The following is a 19930-nucleotide window of genomic DNA, read 5'->3' as shown; positions in this document are numbered from 1 at the left end:
ATTCACGAAAATAATTCCAATCTGTATTTTTGTTGCACAAATGTGGTGGAATAGGTTTGAATATAACATTTGAAGCGATCGTTAAAATTACAGGTGAGTGGTCTGAGGAAAGGTCCAGAGATTGCTCGATTGTCACAAAATCTCGGGATACACCTTTTGTAACAAAAAAATCAAGAAGGTCTGGTATTTTTTGACGATCAGAGGGCCAATATGTATTTTCCTTTGTGTACTGTAATTTGTAATATGCTAGTATACTGTAGATGGCTTGTTATAATATAAACACATGTTACAAGTCTTTTGTTTACTTTTCCTTGTTATTTTGTTCAACCAACATAGTTACTTGGTAACCCAAAAACCCACAAGGCCAACGTTAAATTTTCAAATAAGTTGTGTAGTCACCAATCACAAATCATGTTTTAGGGCTATAAGTCCCTAATTCAAACGTTTAGTCAAAATCCTTCAGGAGGATTTTTTAGATATACTGTATATTACAGACAGACAGAAAGACAGTCAGACACCCAGTATTAGAGTATATAGGATTAATTAAACAAGTACATAGTAATTTAACGAGTGCTGCTACAGGGAAAATAATAGAGTTTTTTCGAAATAAGTGTACAAAACAATCAATCTAAAACAATATACTTACTTTCCATAATAATAAAATGGGAATTTTAAATTAAAATTTTGGGAATTTTCTCCTTACCATAAGTGAATAACAATTAATGGTTCAATGTGTTATGAAAATGAATATTTAAAAACCAAATTTATATGGTTTTATTCAACTTGAAATCTGCTACATTTCAGATAAGAGAAATAACACAAAACTAAACATTTCATACATAAACAAAACACAACCTTAAATAGAACCAGGTGGGAGGTTTTTTTACAGCAATATCTTGTCCACCCTACTCCTTGTTGATGACCAAGCCTGGTCGTCTGCCTCATCATAGCATAGTAGCATACACAGACGACAGCTAACCTCGATTCTCAAAACTGTAATACAACAGAACAAACTTAAAACTATAGTGGTGGGACTCACCAAGGACGGATTATGGGGGGGCGGGGGCGGTGGGGGCGACCGACCCATCCGAGGCCCAAGAGACAGAGAGAAACAATTGTTTACAAGGGAACGCACGGAAAATAATTACTCGTTGTAGGTCTGCAAAAGAAAGATAAAATGTTTTGTCTGTGGTAAAACTGGGTTAGTTTGGTTAATTTACGGTTTTAACAAAAAGTCGGGGTAATCTTACAAATATTTTAATTTGAATTTTGGTAAACAAGGACAAGCGCTTTAAGGAAAATAATCTAAGAAGGTTGGCAATGCTGTTTTTTCGTGACTGTTGAGTACATCCTTGTCTGTCGTCCGTCATAGCGTTGACTCAGTGAATGGAAATAACCGAATCAATCGGTTCATATATGCTAAACCATAGATAAAACATACGTTGGTTAGTCTATGGCTAAACAGACTAATTCGGTTATTTTATCCTGAGTTGGTTTAAAACAGTTTGTCAGTTAAATTTATTTTAATATTTTTTATGTTTACCTTTTTGATGTTATGCCTATAAATTATTACAAACTGATTTATTGTGTTTTCTAAACAGCACCAAAGTCCATTTTCTTTTAAAAATCTAGTTATTGCATATTGTAACTCTGATTTTGCTCTCATGGCGTCGTGTGTGGTTTTGTCTGTTTAGTTTCAAATGTAAACAACTGACAGCTCTTTCCACTCCACAAATCTTCCACCCCTTTTACTGATAGTCACCACTAGAACTTGGACTCGTCCATACCAATAAATCAACAAAACTGAAGCTTAATATTCATTATTTAACTGTACGGCCACTTAGGAATCTCTTCGACAAAAACTGATTGCATTTTTGGATTCAGCGTGAAAAATACTGTAAGTAGACATCTAAAAATTACGATATCGCATTGTAGAAATATCAAATAATTACCAAAACTAGAACTTGCTCAATTAAAATTGTATAATGACTTAATAATAAAGTTAAACGTTCATAACCGAACCAAACCAACCAAACTTGCTGATAATGAAAAAAATCTTAGTCAAAAAGTTAGTAACACCAGCGGGATTCGATCGAATCCGAGACTCTCAGCATATCAGCCCGGCACGCTAACCACTAGACCACCGAGGCCGATGACTGCTTACCGTATTGTTACGGTAACGGTGTTCCCTCAGCTCATTAGTAATGAGAAGCCCACAGCTGTCATCGTAAGCTCATCTATGATGTCTATACCTCCCCCACGATTACTAGAAAAATACCCTCCCCTGAGTAAATACCGTGGACCGATGCACGGCCGCCTTTAACTCCAGGCCGCGGCCTTCGAACTGGCATCGTCGCAAGTGGTGTTGTAACAGCTGATTTGTTTGGAAGCAACTACTGTAATGGTATTTGTGTATTTATGAAAGGTTGATTACTGGACTATGACAATATTGACTCCGCTTAAAAATGTACAGATATAGATTTTAATTCATATTGTTTCAATTTTCAATTATGTATGTTTTATTTGAAATATTTTAATAAATTTATGTTCATAAATTAAAAATTAAATCAATAAAGTGCGATTTAATGAGCTGATGTCACCTGTCTGCCATGTTATCTTATGGGACGTCTGTCACTGAACAACACCACTTGCGATGTTGCCAATTCTACCAGGCCGCGGCCTGTAGTTAAAGGCGGCCGTGACCGATGCCGCAAGCAAGCGGTTAGTGACGTCTAACGTCTAACGGCACCTGAGAAATCTCCCGTGTGACGCCACACCGGACGTGTCCTCGTGTCGTCGTTCTCGTTTCTAGTTCGTCGGGTTTCGGTTCGGGTCATCGAAGTATATAACCACAGCCACCTCTAATACATCAATCTGGGGAGTGAGCTGGCGTAGTGGTTAGAGCGCGGGACTTCAGTCCCTGAGGTCCCGGGTTCGATCCCCGCCAAGTCACCAATGGATTTTATCTAAGTGATAATGCCGCAACCCCTAGGTCTAGCCTGAAGTAATGTGAAAAACAATCCCAGGCTCGTGCCTAGCGTCCTTAGGACAAAAAAAAATACATAATCTAATAATTAATAATTAATGCTTTCAGCATGCGCTGCAACTAATATCCAGCGGTCACGTATCACTAAAACTGCCATATCTCAGTTAATACTCGTCCGATCTTAAGGTTTCGATCGATTTGTTATAAAATTGCCTTAAAAAGTTATCCTTATAAAATTTTTGTAAAATCAACGGTTTTCGAGTAATTTAAGAAACAAAATTTTAAACAGCCACCATTTTGTTTTATGAATTTGAAAAATCGTCATATTTTTTTGTAGCTTTGTCTAGTTGTCATAAATGTTTGTGCAAAGTTTCAACTTCGTATCTTTAACCAATTTTCAGAAAAAAATTAATAAGTGAAAAAAACAAAATGGCGGCTATCTGAGTAACTAAGGACTTCCGGACAATTTAAATATGATATTTAGATATTTTTCTTACCCAGGAACAATGCCCTAAAATATCGGTGGGGCACACGGGAGGGACTAAGGCTAACATATCTTGTAGTGTCAGCGTTCGCCGCTAGGACCGCTAAGTTGAAAAAATTTATTTTATTATTTTTAGTTATAAAATTAACTTTTTAATTATAAAATATTGTTTTAAAACTATAAAATATTTTTTTATTTTCAAAATAACATAACCTAACCAACCAGACTTGCTGATAATATAAAAACTGTATAGTATAAGATAAAAATCTAATTAATGATTGCTTATAATTTTTAATTAATTATAAAATTAATTTTAAAATTTAGTATTATAAAATTAAACTGTCATAACCTAACCTAACCAACCAAACTTGCTGATATGAAAAATTTGTTGATAAAAAGTTAGAGCAACCAGCGAGATTCGAACCCGGGACCTCCTGAATACCAAATCGAAACTCTACTACCTACGCCACGAACGCCGCTGAGAGTACATCGTTTCGTTACGGTAATCGTGTTGCCTCAAGAGTATACATTAGCTACTAGAGATATGTCGTCACTACACCTTTAGCCTTAGTCCCTTCCGTGTGCCCATTCCCTAAGGGCCATGTCATACGAGCGCTATTGCCGTTGCGCAGATGCCGTCGAGATAGCGCAGGAAAAAGTACATGTCATACGTGACGGCAAATGAGTCGCGTTGATGCCGTCCCGCCAACGCCAGGTACCTGTCATACGTAGCGTCTTCAGGGCGCATTTGCCGTCGCGGCAAAGATGGACACCATCCAGTTAGGTTGTATCAGCTTTTTGCACATTTTAGATACATATGAAGAGTACCATTTTAATCAAAGGAACAGCATTATTTTTATTAATATAAAACAAGTAAAACTGATTTCCACATCTGATTCCAGTTTTCGTGCATGGCCTCCCAATCCTCGTTCCAGCACTGTGCCTTCAGTTGCCTGTTGCTGTAATCACTCGACTTTACATCGTACAGAGGTGGCAGTTTTTCAACTAAATAAATACATTTTTCCGTATTGAACATCGTATCAAATATCGTAATGATCACTCCAAAGGTGTTCCAGTAGTTGTTCTGTCAGTGCTCACGCGGCAAATGCGTCCCGCTGGCGCTAGCGCTCGTATGACAGGGTCCCGCTTTACGTGCGCCGCGTTGCTAACGCGACCGTCCGCGTTGGCAGCGCTCAGCGTCCGGCTAACGCGGAACTGACGACGGCATTAGCGTCCGTATGACATGCTCCATAAGAACCCCATTGCCGGGTTGGAGCGACTTTAACGCGACGGCATCTACGCGACGGCAATAGCGCTCGTATGACATGGCCCTAAAACATTGGTAGAGAGTTCCGGGACACTCTGTATACTTCGATGGTTCGGGTTCGTCGTTTGTTGAGTAAAAACATGGTAAAAACAAGCATAGCAATAGCATAAGCATAGCATAGCAAACTTTAACTTTAGTCTTCTTCTTCTTAGTCAGTCCCAGTCGTCGTCGTCACTCGTCAGTCGTCACGTCAGTCAGTCTTGAGTCTTGCCTTGCTTGTTGCTTGCTTGATTTGAAAGTCAGGTACTCAGTTTGGATTTACAATTGTGCAATTTCACTAAACAGTATTCTACCAAACACGTTTTTAGCGTTAAGTTATGTGTTCAGTAGAGTATTTAGCTATCTCGTTTTAAAAAGGTATGACTGTCAAATTAGTAGTTTTATTTTGTTAACCTAAATGTTACCTATGAGTCTTGTGTCCTAACCTATAGCGTACTACCATGTGGCGAATTTTTCATTCTAAAGACAAATAATTAGTTTCACAAATTAAACCATTAATGTACCTGTACTCTTTTTGGTAAAACTTTTTATACCAGCGAATTGACAAAATGAGGTCAATCTAACGTTTCAGTAGATTAATTATAGCCTACTAAGGAAAGCATGGCTTGGTTTTTTGACTGAATGAATAGCCTAAAATATAATAAAGAGGTAGGGCCTAGACCTCGTAAGTAATTTCATTGGACTGAATTGGAATTTGAAATTGTCATAGGCCTAAGCTTAGACCTTGTCATTCTTAACCCTAGGACTGCCCTGGCCTGATTAATGCAAAATTGCTCGGTGCCCTGGCAATTTTGGCCATTTTGGTTTTTTTAACAGTTCTCAGTGTCTAAAATACTGTTGATAACCTAGTCATATTCATACTTGTTTTGTTCAGAAAAGAAAGGAGATTTTGAATAGGGGGGGTTTTGTTTTGTAAAATGTAAAAAAATGAAATCTTTTGGGAATATTTTTTGAAAGCAGAGGCCTTGCATTTTTACACCAAACATTTTACAGACAATCTATGAAATGTAGGCAATTTATTTTCCTACGTGGGAATGTTAGATTGATTTTTTTCAAAATTTTTTTTACCAGAATTAATTTAGGCCTAAGTTACGGGGGAAAATTAGTGATGGGAGAATCAAATACTTTAAAGAATCGAATACCGTGAATTCGTAGCCTCCCCTGTATTCGAATACTTTTACGAATACTTGTATTCAAACACCTTTGAGTATGCAAAGCATGGAAAATTAGTGTGTAATTCTTTTTTCCCGTTCTTTTGGCCACTGTTATTTCGTTTTACAGTAATTAATTCATTAGTATAATTTATTCTATGTAATTTTAAATTATATGATTTTTAAAAGGTACATTTATTTTGACTTATAATTATTTCATGGTCAGTTACAGTCTTATTAATGTATTATTTTCTATTATATTAACTAATTAATTTCTTAAATAATATATCTTATTCATTTGTAGGCCTATGGATAATTTACATCAGATATGCATGTTATTTTGCCATGTAACTATATAAATCGGTTGTAGTTATAATAAATTCTATCCAATTGCCCTCTACCAGTAGTAACCTAATATCATAGATAAAACATGTTGGTTAGTCTATGCTAATATTTTAAATATCCAATATATTCTAAATGTTAACGATTAATAATAATCTTATGTAAATTATAGGGCTAATGGTAAAACTATAACGAATAGATGAAAACAAATGCTGCAGTAAAAACATTAAATACTCTTACGAATGCTACGGATTCGTAAGATACCTATTCAAAAGGGAATTCAGTAGTTGAAAAAGTGTTGAATACATTTTTGAATCCCCCGAATTCGCTTTCTAGATACAAGAAATCCTGCAAAATCTGAGGTCAAGAGCATTCACAAAAAAGTATTCGTACGAATCTGAAGTATTCGAATCTACGAATACTCGGGCTGTATTCGAATACTATTCGATTCTCCCATCACTAGGGAAAATACGGAAATTGGGGAAAATTAACAAATTTGCGCTGAACATTTTAAACATAAAATATAATCAGAAGTATACAATTTAGGCTATGGGCCTATGCAAAAGTTGTCATATTACTAAAAGAAACAATACATTTATTCAGAATAATGTCATAGGCCTATTGTACAAAGTTGTAACTTTTTTATCCCTTTATGGACTTGAAAAACAAAATTTAGTTTTTTACATTCAAGATAATTAAGTTTACGTTATTTAAATAGGAAATAAGTTATAAGTGATAATTTTAAGGGAATATTTTAGTGAAAATTTAGCAAGGTAATTGGTAGTTCGCTTGGTCTGCAGGTTTGCTGCGGCGGGGGTATTTACTGGAAGTTGAAGTTTGTCCTACCCACCTCTTTTAATTAACTTACACTGCTTAGGCCTATGATTACCTATCCTTGGAATTTCTTAGTTACTTCTTAAATAATTATAACTTTGAATTAATAGTCCTTAATTGGTTTAAAAAATATTATTTTGTCTTGTTTTAGGTTGATAAATGTCTATCATTAGTTCAAGGAAATCCAGTCTTTCAGCTCGAAGCAGTAAGGATAAGTCTTCTCGTAGATCAGTCAGATTTCAACTGAACTATAACCTGAAAACTGTCTTAGGCGATGAAACGGAACACCAAAGTTACAGAGAACTTGTGTGCTACATAAGAGATGCTGGCTTAGAAATACAAGTAAGTAATTCAACGTTTGAGTTATGGACAAACTTAGCCCTAAGTTGAGACATTGTGAACCTAGCTTAAGTTATGTGATTGTCAGAAGAAGTTAAGACTCTTTAAGTCGAAGATTAACTAACTACCTAACTATTTAAGGTAAGTTACACTTATATACATTTTAATTTCAGGATGAAGACATTCTACAGATACTAAATGAAGCTAGAGGGTGCATCAATATCTTGGACAAGTCTCACAATCTTTTTGTTCAAGTTTTATTGGTAAGTTAAGAATATTTTGTTAGTTATGTTACCATAAATTCCCATTAAAAATTAAGGAAATTATTAGACTGTGCATGCCAATTCAGCCAGTGAATGAAAACACTGTTTGTGTCTATTATGATGGGTAAGAATAGAATCACAAATAAAACAGCAAAAAAAATTGACAAATGATTTTACTATATATTTAGGCTGCTGTACTAAATAGCCAAAGCCAATAGTGGTGGGTTTATTAGCCTTAATTTTTAAGGCAACTTATATGTTCTTCAACATCAATTATTTGTCAAATGTAGCCTATACATACTGTACCTTAAAGTTCAAAGATTACCTACTGCCATTACATCAATGATTTTTCAACTGCTAAGTTACTTCAAAACATTTAAATAAACCCGTATCAGTTTGGCCCCCAAGGGTCTAACTGCTAATCGTGCAGTTTTTTGTGATAGGTAGCATAATTGCTGCTGTTACACCTTTCAGTCTTTTATAAAACATAGATTGATGGATAATTTATTTGACCAAGAAAACAAAAATACAATCGTGTCAATCTCTTGGCAAAATCTTTTTGGTCAGGTTAACCAAATGACCTACAGTCGAAAAAAAGTTTATAGACACAAGTTTTGAGCTCTACAGAAAAGTAACCAAACTACTTAGAAAAACACAGAGTATTACCACCCCAAAAATGAAGAGGACGAGGGACCTCGAAAGAAGCAGCAAGTCAGAATGGAGGTCCAAAGCCCTCATTAAAAAGTGATGGGAAATGGTAAATATAAATGCAGTTGACTCAACAGTTCACAGCCCATCACTGCCCAGTGTTCAGGTGTACAACAGCAACACTGTACGGGGTAAGCACCAGGCCAGAGGCGGCAGCAGTCTGGAAGTGCCATAATTAGGTCGCTACATCATCCAAATGAAATGTTAATTGATATACAGGGTGAATAAAAAGTCAAGACCCCCCACTTTAATATTTTTCCCATTAAATATACAGAGATACATCCTTTTGGTGGTCGTGCAATCTTAGCAGGAAGTTTCATTTTATGATTTTGAAATTTTGGAGTGTCCCCCCAAAAGGCGGGATTTGGGGGGTAACTCAAATATTTTAAATGTAAACCCCCTTCTAGTGACACCTCATTTTTAAGTGTTTACAAAAACTTAAAGAATGGTGAAAATTAGAGGTCGCTATCTCTTCTCTATCCAAAATAGTAGCCCGTTAAATGTTGTAGAAAATCAACGGTAAAATTGGTTCGTAATGGTAATATTGGCTACCATTTTTGTTTACCATAGCCAATATTACCATTACGAACCAATTTTACCATTGATTTTCTACAACATTTGATGTGCTACCATTTTGAATAGAGAAGAGATAGCGACCTCTAGTTTTCACCATTCTTTAAGTTTTTGTAAACACTTAAAAATGAGGTGTCACTTGAAGGGGGTTTACATTCAAAATATTTTAGTTACCACCCAAATCCCCCCTTTTGGGGGGACGCTCAAAAATTTCAAAATCATAAAATGAAACTTCCTGCTAAGATTGCACGACCACCAAAAGGATATCTCTGTATATTTACTTGGAAAAATATTAGAGGGGGGGGTCTTGACTTTTTATTCACCCTGTATAAATAATACGCATATTAATGTGGTTGAGCATTTAATTCTGTAGAGCTCCAAACTCGAGTGTCTAAACTTTTTTAGGTACTTTGGTATTATCCGGAGACCACCCTTATAGAGCGCTGTGGCGGTTATGTTAAGTTGGGTTATCATATATGGAAAGGAAATACTTTAATTGACTTACTGTCCAAATTTGACATGATTACAATTAGCGGCCTTTGAGTTCTGCCTTCTAGAAGGCAGCGATGTCGCCGAGGATTGAGTTGAATGTGTCGCCGTGTCTACCTGCCACACCAGATACAGGGAAGGGGTGACATACAGCTGAGATCTTCGAAAATCTTCAATTTCCATACAGCAAAAACAAATAGTGAACAGCTGACTTTTTCTGACATAAAACATTAGTTTCGCTACATAAACATTACTTTCGCTACATAAACATTACTTTCCCTACACAGACAATACTTTGCCTGGCACCAACAAAAAGTTACAATCAGCTGAGTTTTACACTAAAATTAATTGAATAGGCCTAGCCGTATTTTGTTTCGATTATAAAAATTAATAGATTACGAAATATCAGATAATTTTTTTAGTTTGATGTTGTTGTATTGAAGTCAAAAGAAAACAACACCCAACCACAACCTTTTGTAGTCAAAGGTTTGATGAAGTAGTTTTTTTTATCGTGATAAAAAGTATCGTTCAATACTTATCACAAAAGTCCCGTTTCGGGGCTCGATAGTGTTTCCAATGCTTGTCTTCGACTCGCATGTAAAACACTATCTCGCCCCGAAACGGATCACTTTCGTGACTAGTAGTGAAATATACTATTAACTATTACACATTACCCATTACCTTTGACACTATAGTACACTCTGCGACTAAATTAGCTTATTAAATGTTCTTTTTTAAATAAAGAAATTGCCTGGACAGCTGTTACGTAAATGGGATGTACCTATTTCAACAGATTCAAAGGCAATGGTCCCAAACAATCTAGACTAAATTGTCAGAAGGTAGGTACAGTCCAGTGCAGGTGCCTAAATCGAGGACCGTAATTTCCTATCCCAAACAGGAAAGAGATAATTTAAATAGCACAACTTCTTTTACTGTATAACTATTGTTAAAAATTAGCTATACAAATGAAAATGATATGGCTAGTGTTCAGCCTACAAAAAATCCTTCCATTAATTCTATAATTTAACTTGTTGTATATGTAAGGTTACCAAATGGGCCCACCGAAGCAGTGCAGTTGCCGAAGCATATAAGAGCTTTGTTGTCGACTTGTGTTCAGCTCACAACTATTACACAAAGTTTGCAATAGAGCAATTGGTGTCCAACTTCAAACCAGGTAGGTTATGTTTTCCCTTATCTTGTATTATTTAATTCAGAACTGTGAACTAAGTCACAGTAAAAAATTAACCATGGAAAAAATCTTACCACTGGAAACACATGCAAAAATGAAAATAATATTTTTTGTTCACACTTTTCGCTCACTCAGCTGTCCAAGCGTTTTAAATTATGGGAAATTTGCAAAAATGCAAGAAAATCTCAAAATCTACTAAACTCTTAATTAGTTAAAGACTTTGTCGGTTTGTGGGGGGAGGGTTAAACTTTCTGAAGTAAAATTTGTCTGGCTTCCAAAATTTACAATGAAATGAAATGGAAATTATTTTTTATTGACGTAAACCTAGGACCTCATGGTCCTTTCTTACAGTTAACATCTAAAAAATATCACTAATAACAAAACATAAACAAGGTAGAAAAACAAAGTTTACAATAAACAAAATGCATATCTAACAAAAAACCACAAAGTGGTAACACTTTCCCCACCAAGTCAGCAATCCAAAAAAGATAATAAATCATTGCTTTTTTTCCGCCAAGAAAAACAATGTAATGTATGGCTTGTTAAATACTTCAAAACATTAATGACATCTTTGCAATGGCAAAAGTTTACAGTTAGAATAAAAATCCTATTTTCTCTGAAAAAAATTAAAAAAAAATTTATTTGTAACAAAGTAATACTGTTAAAACAAACTGAGCTGTGATAGAATTTAACTACAATTGATTACTGCTGCTTCTACTTCTGTTAATAACAGCATGTAGTATCGGGGAATATCACTGCTCTAAGTAATTTTATATACAGTATTAGGCCTAAGTAGTTTAAATTATTTTCGCTGCGCTCACTTGCCTTCAGGTTAGCTTGTTCGCTACGCTAACTCGCCTCCACGATGAAGTTCGTTCGCTACGCTCACTCACCTTTTGGTTGCAAATTAGCTGTTGTCATAAATAAAAAAAAAAAAATAATAGTGCTGCACCCTGTTGGTAATCCTTGTAAGTTTTTAATGCTTTTGCATATCATAGAACCAACTTTTTAGTTGAAACAGCTGACTAAATTATTTAATTCCCTTTTAATATGAATACTCATAAGGTTAACATGGGGAACTATAGAGCCACTGGGGCGGAGCCCGAAAGGATTTTTGAGATAAGAATATGCCTATATGTTAATCGGGAATGTGAGCTATCATCATGCCAAATTTCAGCAAAATCCGTCCAGTGGTTAATGCGTTTCCTTGTCACAAACATACATCCATACATCCAAACTTTCTCATTTATAATATTAGTAGGATACCTGACAAAAAATAGGCCTACTTTATAAAAGTTTTAAAATAATTATCAGCTGTTCCTATGAATTTGTCTAAAATTTAAATTAATTGAGATTTAATCGCAGCTGGTCCTTCTTTTGTTTTGATTTTATTCCCATGTTATTTAAATGGGCCAAAATCGTACTTTGAGGGCTTGCCAACGGTTTATGGGTCAACGCACCGACTTGAGACTGTCAAAAGGCACATCTACACGTTAAGGGCTTTCAAACAACATAAAAAACATCAAAATTGAGCCAGTGGTTTGGGCTGTAGGTCCGTCAAAATTCAAGGAGAAGGGGGATAAGGAGAACACGGAAAATTTGTGAATTTTCAAACTAGTTTTTCTTGGCTCAAACACAACCGTTTTTTTAATTTTTTTTTTATTTTGTTGAGAATGAGTGCCCCTATCCAGTAGATGAACAATTATTGTAATAGGTTTTGATTATTCAGAGCTTTAGACGAGTAAAAAAGCCACTTTGTCACGTCATGTATATATACACTGCAGCAGCTGTGTACCGCTGGGGGACTTGGCGGGGCGGAACGCTGCCGCGTTCTTTAATATAAAGCCCAAAGTACCCATGAACTTTTGAGAAAACTTTCTTGCGCAAAACTATCCATTACTTCATAAATTACCCCTTAACCCTTTTAAGGCCAAGCACCAAAACGGTGCCCATCCCTCAAAGGCCAGCTATTTTATTGTGGTTTGTCCCAGAAAGGCCAGGTGATTTTCCAGCTGGCGAGCATGGTTTTGGTTAAATATTCATAGGCCCTAACAGCTTTATTTTTTATCATAAACCAATAATTTTTTTTTTACTTGTTGGAAATCGAATAGGCTTTCAGTAAATATACAAATTACCCACAAATTCTCCAATAAAAAAAAAATTTCAAAAATAATATTTTTTATAAATTTTATGTTTGGCCTTCACTTAAAAATATTCTACCTTCATATATCACTTGTAACCATACATATATATAAACTATAGTTAATTACTAGTAAAATTACAAAATTTGAAGTGCCTACCTTTATTTGAAGTTGAGTTATGGCGCATCATATGAACGGTGACACCACACTGATTTTAATCCAAAATGCGAAATGCAAGCGAATGCCCTAACACTTCCATATCACTTGTAGTTCCATAATGTCAGTCAAAATAAATTACAGCTATACATAATGAAAACAAAAAATAAGAGTTAATCAACCAATCCTAACTTATATACACACACAAAAATTATATACATCTTCAACGCCAACAGGCTTATTCACAGCGGTGTTGTCCAAAACATAGGGGATGAATACCCCTTTTGCACCTTTTGCAACAATATCTGGATCTTTTCCTTGGCCCACCATTTGCTGTACTGATAGGGCTACACACTGAACAGTTTTTCTCTAACCTACCAGGTAAATGGTCGATTCCATCTCCACCTCCTCCCACAGGCGCAACAATTTGTCGAGTTTCAAACCACTCCTCAGCTAATTGATCAATAATGTCAGCTGTGTAATCGTATCTATTCAGGATCTTACCAGCATTATTCTCTTTATACAATATATAAGTGTTCAAAACCATTCGAGCCATGATGTTAAACGTTACTTTACGCCAGTACTTCAGAGTTCTGCGTTCATCTAGATAGCAGTACACCATCTGGTCCGAAGTGTCAATACCACCCATAAACATATTGTATTTATCTATGACCTCTGGCTTTTTATTTGTAATAAAATCATTCTGCCTTTTCTTTGTTTTCTCCACTGTTTTTGCCTTAAACTTAGTTGACAGCAAAAGAACCGGGTTTTTCTGGGTCTTCTTTTCTCGGCAACTGAGCATAAGGATATTTTCATTTTCATTTCTTACGTAGCACTGCTGACCAACTTTTAATTTCTCTTTTATTATGTATGGGATTTCCTGCCTGTTCCTCCTTATGGTCCCAGTAATATATGTTTCTTTTGAGAACAGAAACCTAGCTAATGGTATGGACAAAAAGAAATTGTCGACGAAAATGTCATATCCCTTATTTAGGTAGTTTCCCATTTCTAGTAATTTAACTACAACTTTATGGGCCAAACCTTCTTGCATGTATTCATTCAGTTCATTTTCTTTTTTCCCTTTATAACAGAAAAAGCCCAAACAATAGTTACTGACAGAATCGCACATCATTCATAATTTGATTCCCCACCATTATGTCCATAATGTTTGTTGGGCAAGTACTGTGTCATCATTGTGTGGCTTTTTGTACCAATCAAACTCTCGTCTATGGACAATTCTCGATGTGGTACATAATAGCGTCGGAAAACTCTATTGGCATGTTCTACTAACAGGGAGAATCTAGAGCATGGGTCATAATTTGGTTCTCCTGGCTTAGGGAGGACACTTGAATCGGTTATATGGAAGAATCGTAAAATAATTTAGAAGCGGTTACGACTGAACATCTCTCTAAACCAGGGTAAGGATTGGTTTTTACTTTTGGTTCTCCAATAACTGTCAATTGTAGGCCTTTTGTTTAGGCCCATGTCCAGTATGACTGCTATAAAAGCCTTGATTTCAGCCAATTTAACTGGTGACCACTTTATGGAAGAATTTGGGAATTTCTCCAAGTACCTAGTAGCATACAAGTTTGTCATAGTAACAAAGGTTGTCAGTAATGTCTCAGTAAAAAAAAGGTAGAAATAATCAATAGGCCTAGCATTGTTAGCAAGGCAATGCCTAGGTCCTGGTTGTTCATAAAATTCATGCGCTGTGACATTACCTAGATCATTTTCTTCCGAAACGATTTTCCACCCTGCATTGGCGTCTGACTCAAATATAGGCCATTGGACATTGTAGACATCCTTTTCATCATTTACCACACGCCTTTGCCTACCTCTAGGCCTAGTTTCAAAACTTCCACCACCACTATTTTGATCATTACCTAGGTTAGATGATCGCGGTCTGCCCCTAGGCCTAGGCCTACCTGAGGAAGTTGATGGCCCTGGATCATCAATATCTTCGTCCTCCTCATGATCCTCTGGATTGAAATCGGGGTCCTCATCCGTATCATCGGCTAGATCAAAATCACTATCCTCCTCACCAGAATCATTTTCTCTCAGTTCATTTTCAACAGTAGGACACAAGTCACCATCATCAATAAAAGTAACACCACTTGTAATAATGTTCTGTATTAGAGCACCTTCACTTGTGGGTGACTTTTCACGATGTCTTTTACTCATAATTTATGTTAAAATGTACAAACAACAATCTTGTTAAAGGTACAATCAACAATAAACATTACCAAAACGCACAACGAAATGTAAACAATACCTCACTCACGACGGAAGACCACGGCACGGAGTAAGCAAGCTGATTTCGCCAGCAAAATGCACAGAAATAAAAAAAAAAATTATGAAAATGGCAATCTTTGCTGTTATTCATGTAGCCTGGAAATCCACTACACAACAATACCAAGTTTTGTGGCGTTTGGAAAAATTAAACAGCCAGTAAATGGAAAAAAAGAGGCGGGTGCCTATTACGGCCGTCGGCCGCGAACGTGACTTTGCCCGTGGGGGGCTATTACGGCTGCCGGCCGTGAACGCCATTTTACCCGCGGGTGCCTATTACGGCCGTCGGCCTTAAAAGGGTTAAGGTCGTGATTGCTTTCCAAAGGGAACTTTCCATATAGGCTACCTAATGTTAAAAATACCTCAGCTGTACTTATTTGTATGGTTATTCTTTCAATTTATCACCTTATTAAAATCAGGTGTGATTATTTGTTTGTATTACTGTATTCTGTTTTGTTTATTTCAGCTTAACTTAACCAATCAATAGTTTTATTAATACCTATGAAGTCAAACAGGTGAAGCCCGTGCATAGCATCTAGTAGGTCTAATAACATAACATGAATTTCTTTTCCCTGATATACAATCATACACACACTGCTGCACCCAGGTCTAATGATCGCCATCTCGCCATGCGAAAGCCATTCGGTTAAGGTAATACAATGTGGGCCTTGAAGACAAAAATGTTGAAGAAGATTGCTCTTCATGATGACCGTAATGAAAATTGGGCTTTTCTATGTTTTTAAAGGAAAAAAATAAATAACTTCTTGATTAGCATTGTATGTGTTATTAAATTTACAAAAAGTAAATAAAAGAAACATCTTATAACAAACATATATATACACACTTATACTGTTATCACAAGACAGTAAATATACCTAATAGGCGAATGACAAACATCTTGAATGGCGTCCCTACTTATACCCTATTGGCTACCGGAAGCACCGGCCAATACATTTTTATAAGTACAACTGGAATCGAAATTTACTTGTTCATTAATCAACTTTTTTCTATTTTTACATTTTTCCTTATATATAAAATTCTTCCCAAGAATTAATCACGTATCCTTTCTTAAAATTAAAATACATAGATTATCCTCCATTTTTCCTATTGAATGGCCATTTTGTAACAGGTGTTGTGCGACATTTGATCTTTCCGGTTTGTTGTTCCTCCACGCAGATTTTATGTGCTTTTTGAAGCGATTAACGAAGTTCACAGTCTGTCCAATGTAGAAGCTATCACAATCGTTGCAATTGATTTTATAGATTTCCGAAGCATCAAATTTGTTACAATGTTCTATTTTTGAATGCAATATTTTACTCATGGTGTTCTGAGTCCTGTAGGCTATTGAAACTCCGTATTTCTTAAATATGTTAGAGCAGTTTTTTGTGTTGTAATCCCCATGTAGCTAAATGTGACATATCTGGTGTTTTCCTCTTTAACTCTTCTAATGTTGTTCTGCAGTGTAGGGTGTTCTGCCTATTGATTTTTCTCCTCGTCTTTCTTGCGATGTTTTCTATTGTCTTGGTTCGAAATCCATTAACTTGAGCGATCTTCTTAACGGTGTCCAGTAGTAAAGAATTAAAAAAACTTTAACAAACTGTTTAAAATCTCATATCTTGCTGGTTCGCGAACTCATTCAGGTTTATCTTGCCCTACTCATTCATACACCATTTTACCAAATTTGGACCGAAATTACTTGTGTTATCACGTACCCATGTATTTAAAAAAAATTTGAATGAATTGGCCTGATGTTTTTGCTCTCATTCATAAAATGAAAATAAATCGGTCCCGGGTCTAGGTCTTATCGTGCCACCTAAGTTAGACCTAATTTCCACGGGAAATTTGTTTTAAACATTGTATTCTTTCATAATCAGTTCCTAACCCTATGTTTACCGTACGACATTCAAGCATACATCAGTCATTTAATACAAAGATAAAGTTATTATAGCTCTGTAAATTATTATTGTATTTTCTTCATGGTTTTAGTTGGAGAACATTTGGAGTGGGAGAAGGGTCGTCCGTGTGAATCAGAAGAAGTTGTTTTCCAGAGGATACATTCTGTGATCAAGGTTCTCTTACAAGTTATACCTATGTAAGTAAGCCTTGTCGTAGATTGTGTCAATAACTGATGACAATCATACTGCTGCCATTCAGTAGGCCAACCCAATTAGATATTATACCAATCTGTTAAGTTTTTTAGTAATAAGTAGACTGAAGTAGGCCTATATTAATGCACTAACACTAACATAGTGGCTCTTAGTTAATTATAATATACTTAAGTTTTTTTAGAGGGCATCACATTTGTTTCTGGTAGTTTAAAGTAGCGTTAAAAGTGACTCTTTTCCGGAAAATGAGCGAGGGTTGACAAGACTCCCTAGTAGGGATGAACGGGTCTTGAAATTTCGTGAAATTTTAAATCTTGTTCTGCAAGAGACAAAATTTTATTTTGATGGCGATTTTTTTTAAGACGAGATAAAAAAATGAGTTAAAACGCCTGCAGAAAGTCAATGCAATACCCGCAATAAAGGAGTACGTTGTTGTGTTTCCTTTGTGAAGGCGTTCTTATTTAATTAATTATTTACATGTAAATATTGCTTTGTTTTATAATTTTTGTTTTGACATCACAAACGATAAGAAGTTATGTTAACCCTCGAGGAGGTGCTTCACCAGTAAAACAGGGGCGGGCGCATGCAGAGTTTTATTCCGCAACACTAAATAGCATAAATTTTACCCATTTTACTTGTTGTCATAACAAAATATTATATGTAAATGGGCCATTCTTCAGAAAAGGACAGATTACGGTCACCAAGGAGTAATTAATAAATAAAAATTAAGATAATAAATACATAATTTTTTGTTAAATATGTAGGTAAACGTTTTTTTTTTATACTTAATGTAAAGAATAAAAAAATCTAAATGAAATTTAATGAACATTTTATGTCCACAGAAAGTGACATATCACTTCTGTGGACAGTCACCCCCTCTAGGTTTAGCTTAAGATTAGCTGATTTTACTAACAAATTTGAAATAAAAATTATTAAACCCAATTGCTGTTGGCTTTCTAAACATTGAATATTAATAATTTTTTGTTTATTTTACTTTTTCCATTCTATTAAAGGTAAAAAAAAACAAAGAAACTCGGTCACCAAAGCCTGGCATCACATCTGTGGACAGGCATAAATAGTTCCAAAAAATCCACCAGGCAGCACTGGCCAACTTTCACCACTATTTTTTTACAAAGAAGAAGTAACCTTCTTGAACATAGAATCAGTTTGGTTTTGTTCTGTTCAGCTATTAGTTGTTTATATCATGTGAAACTAGAGTTTTAATTGATCGCCGAGCTAACATAGTCACTTCTGTTACCACATTTTAAAGGTAATTATGCATGTCAATTAAACCTAATACACTAATTTACAGTGTTTATGTGTTTCTCTACAAAAATAAGAGCAAACATTGTTCCTAACCTATTTGCTAGACTCTATGTTAGGCATAAAATGCAAAATCATCACTTCTGTGGACACTAGCAGTTACCCGGCGCGCATTGCTGCGCTTAACAACTATTATTTTAAAATGATAAACCTAATACACTAATTTACAGTAGTTTATGTGATTCTCTAGAGCAAACATTGTTCCTAACCTATTTGCTAGAATCTGTGTTTTTAACTTTATTTGTAAAATTTGCAGTTGTGATAGTCACTTCCGTGGACATGCTAGTTTTTAAATACTAAAAATCAGGGAGTAATTTTTATTTAGTGTGACCATTGCAATGGGTAAATATTAAAAGAGTCACACATTAAAATATCTAAAAAAAAAAAAAAAAAAAAAAATTGAAATCTGTCCTTTTCTGAAGAATGGCCCAAATATTGAATAACCTAATCAGAAGCCTAATTTCTTTGTTAATAACATTAAACTCTGCGCTAAGGACTAACGCGATAGGGCGCACACGGAGTAAACCTCCGCATACTGATACAGTGTCACTGAATTGCAACTGACAACAAAATGAGTAGGAATTTGGGGGTAAAAATAGCTTAGGGGCATTCCCAGGATGAGGTGCGTGAAGTGTAGAGCCGGACACGACTGCCGACAACCATTATGCATATTTATATTAACAAAAACTACAAGTGCGGAGGAAAACTCCGCAAGCGCCCGCTCGAGGGTTTAAGTGTAAGCAGTGTGAGACATGTCAAGTCACTCCAAAATAATTCTAAAAATAACACAAGACTGAAGTTACTTGATACTTAACTTGTAAGACTGATGTTTCAGAAACCTGATAAAATTTGTATATTTCAAAGTTGAAGTACTGGTATATAACTTAACCGATATCACCATGTTTCCTATGCGTAAGAGATATTTTTAATAAGGTAGACCTAATTAATATTTGTATATTTTATTTATACTCGAGTTTTTAATAAAATATTTTAGATATTCATATCTATTATTATTATTTTTTTTGTATTTAACCAGTCATCTGTCATAAATCAGTGGGTATTTAACAATATTACAAAATCAGGTTAAAATATCAAAAAATGTAAATTTCCCGTTATGTATGAATTTTCAAAAGGGAAGTCTCGTCTCGGACAAAAATCCAATCTCGTCCATCCCTATCCCTAGGGACTATAAAAGGGTTTTTAGCCTACTCCTTAGGAGCTAAAAGGCTTT

General features: G+C 35.4%; 1 protein-coding gene across 1 annotated transcript in view; it reads left to right on the top strand.

Moving 5' to 3' along the window:
- Positions 1–4990: 4990 nt before the first annotated feature.
- The window catches only part of LOC128982202 (RNA polymerase I-specific transcription initiation factor RRN3), a 28940-nt gene continuing 14000 nt past the window's right edge, over positions 4991–19930 (top strand). The window contains exons 1-5 of the mRNA XM_054401265.1: positions 4991–5154; positions 7276–7466; positions 7637–7726; positions 10541–10670; positions 17258–17363. Of these exons, the coding sequence (XP_054257240.1) occupies positions 7284–7466; positions 7637–7726; positions 10541–10670; positions 17258–17363 (509 nt within the window). The 5' untranslated portion in view covers positions 4991–5154; positions 7276–7283. The remainder of the gene's footprint in view (positions 5155–7275; positions 7467–7636; positions 7727–10540; positions 10671–17257; positions 17364–19930) is intronic.

Source organism: Macrosteles quadrilineatus, unplaced genomic scaffold (genome assembly GCF_028750875.1).
Source record: "Macrosteles quadrilineatus isolate MER2022 unplaced genomic scaffold, UCM_ALF_1.0 Scaffold_1__1_contigs__length_201487025, whole genome shotgun sequence".
NCBI lineage: Eukaryota > Metazoa > Arthropoda > Insecta > Hemiptera > Cicadellidae > Macrosteles > Macrosteles quadrilineatus.
Note: the sequence above shows the minus strand (reverse complement) of the source record. Positions and strands in the feature narration are given on the sequence as shown.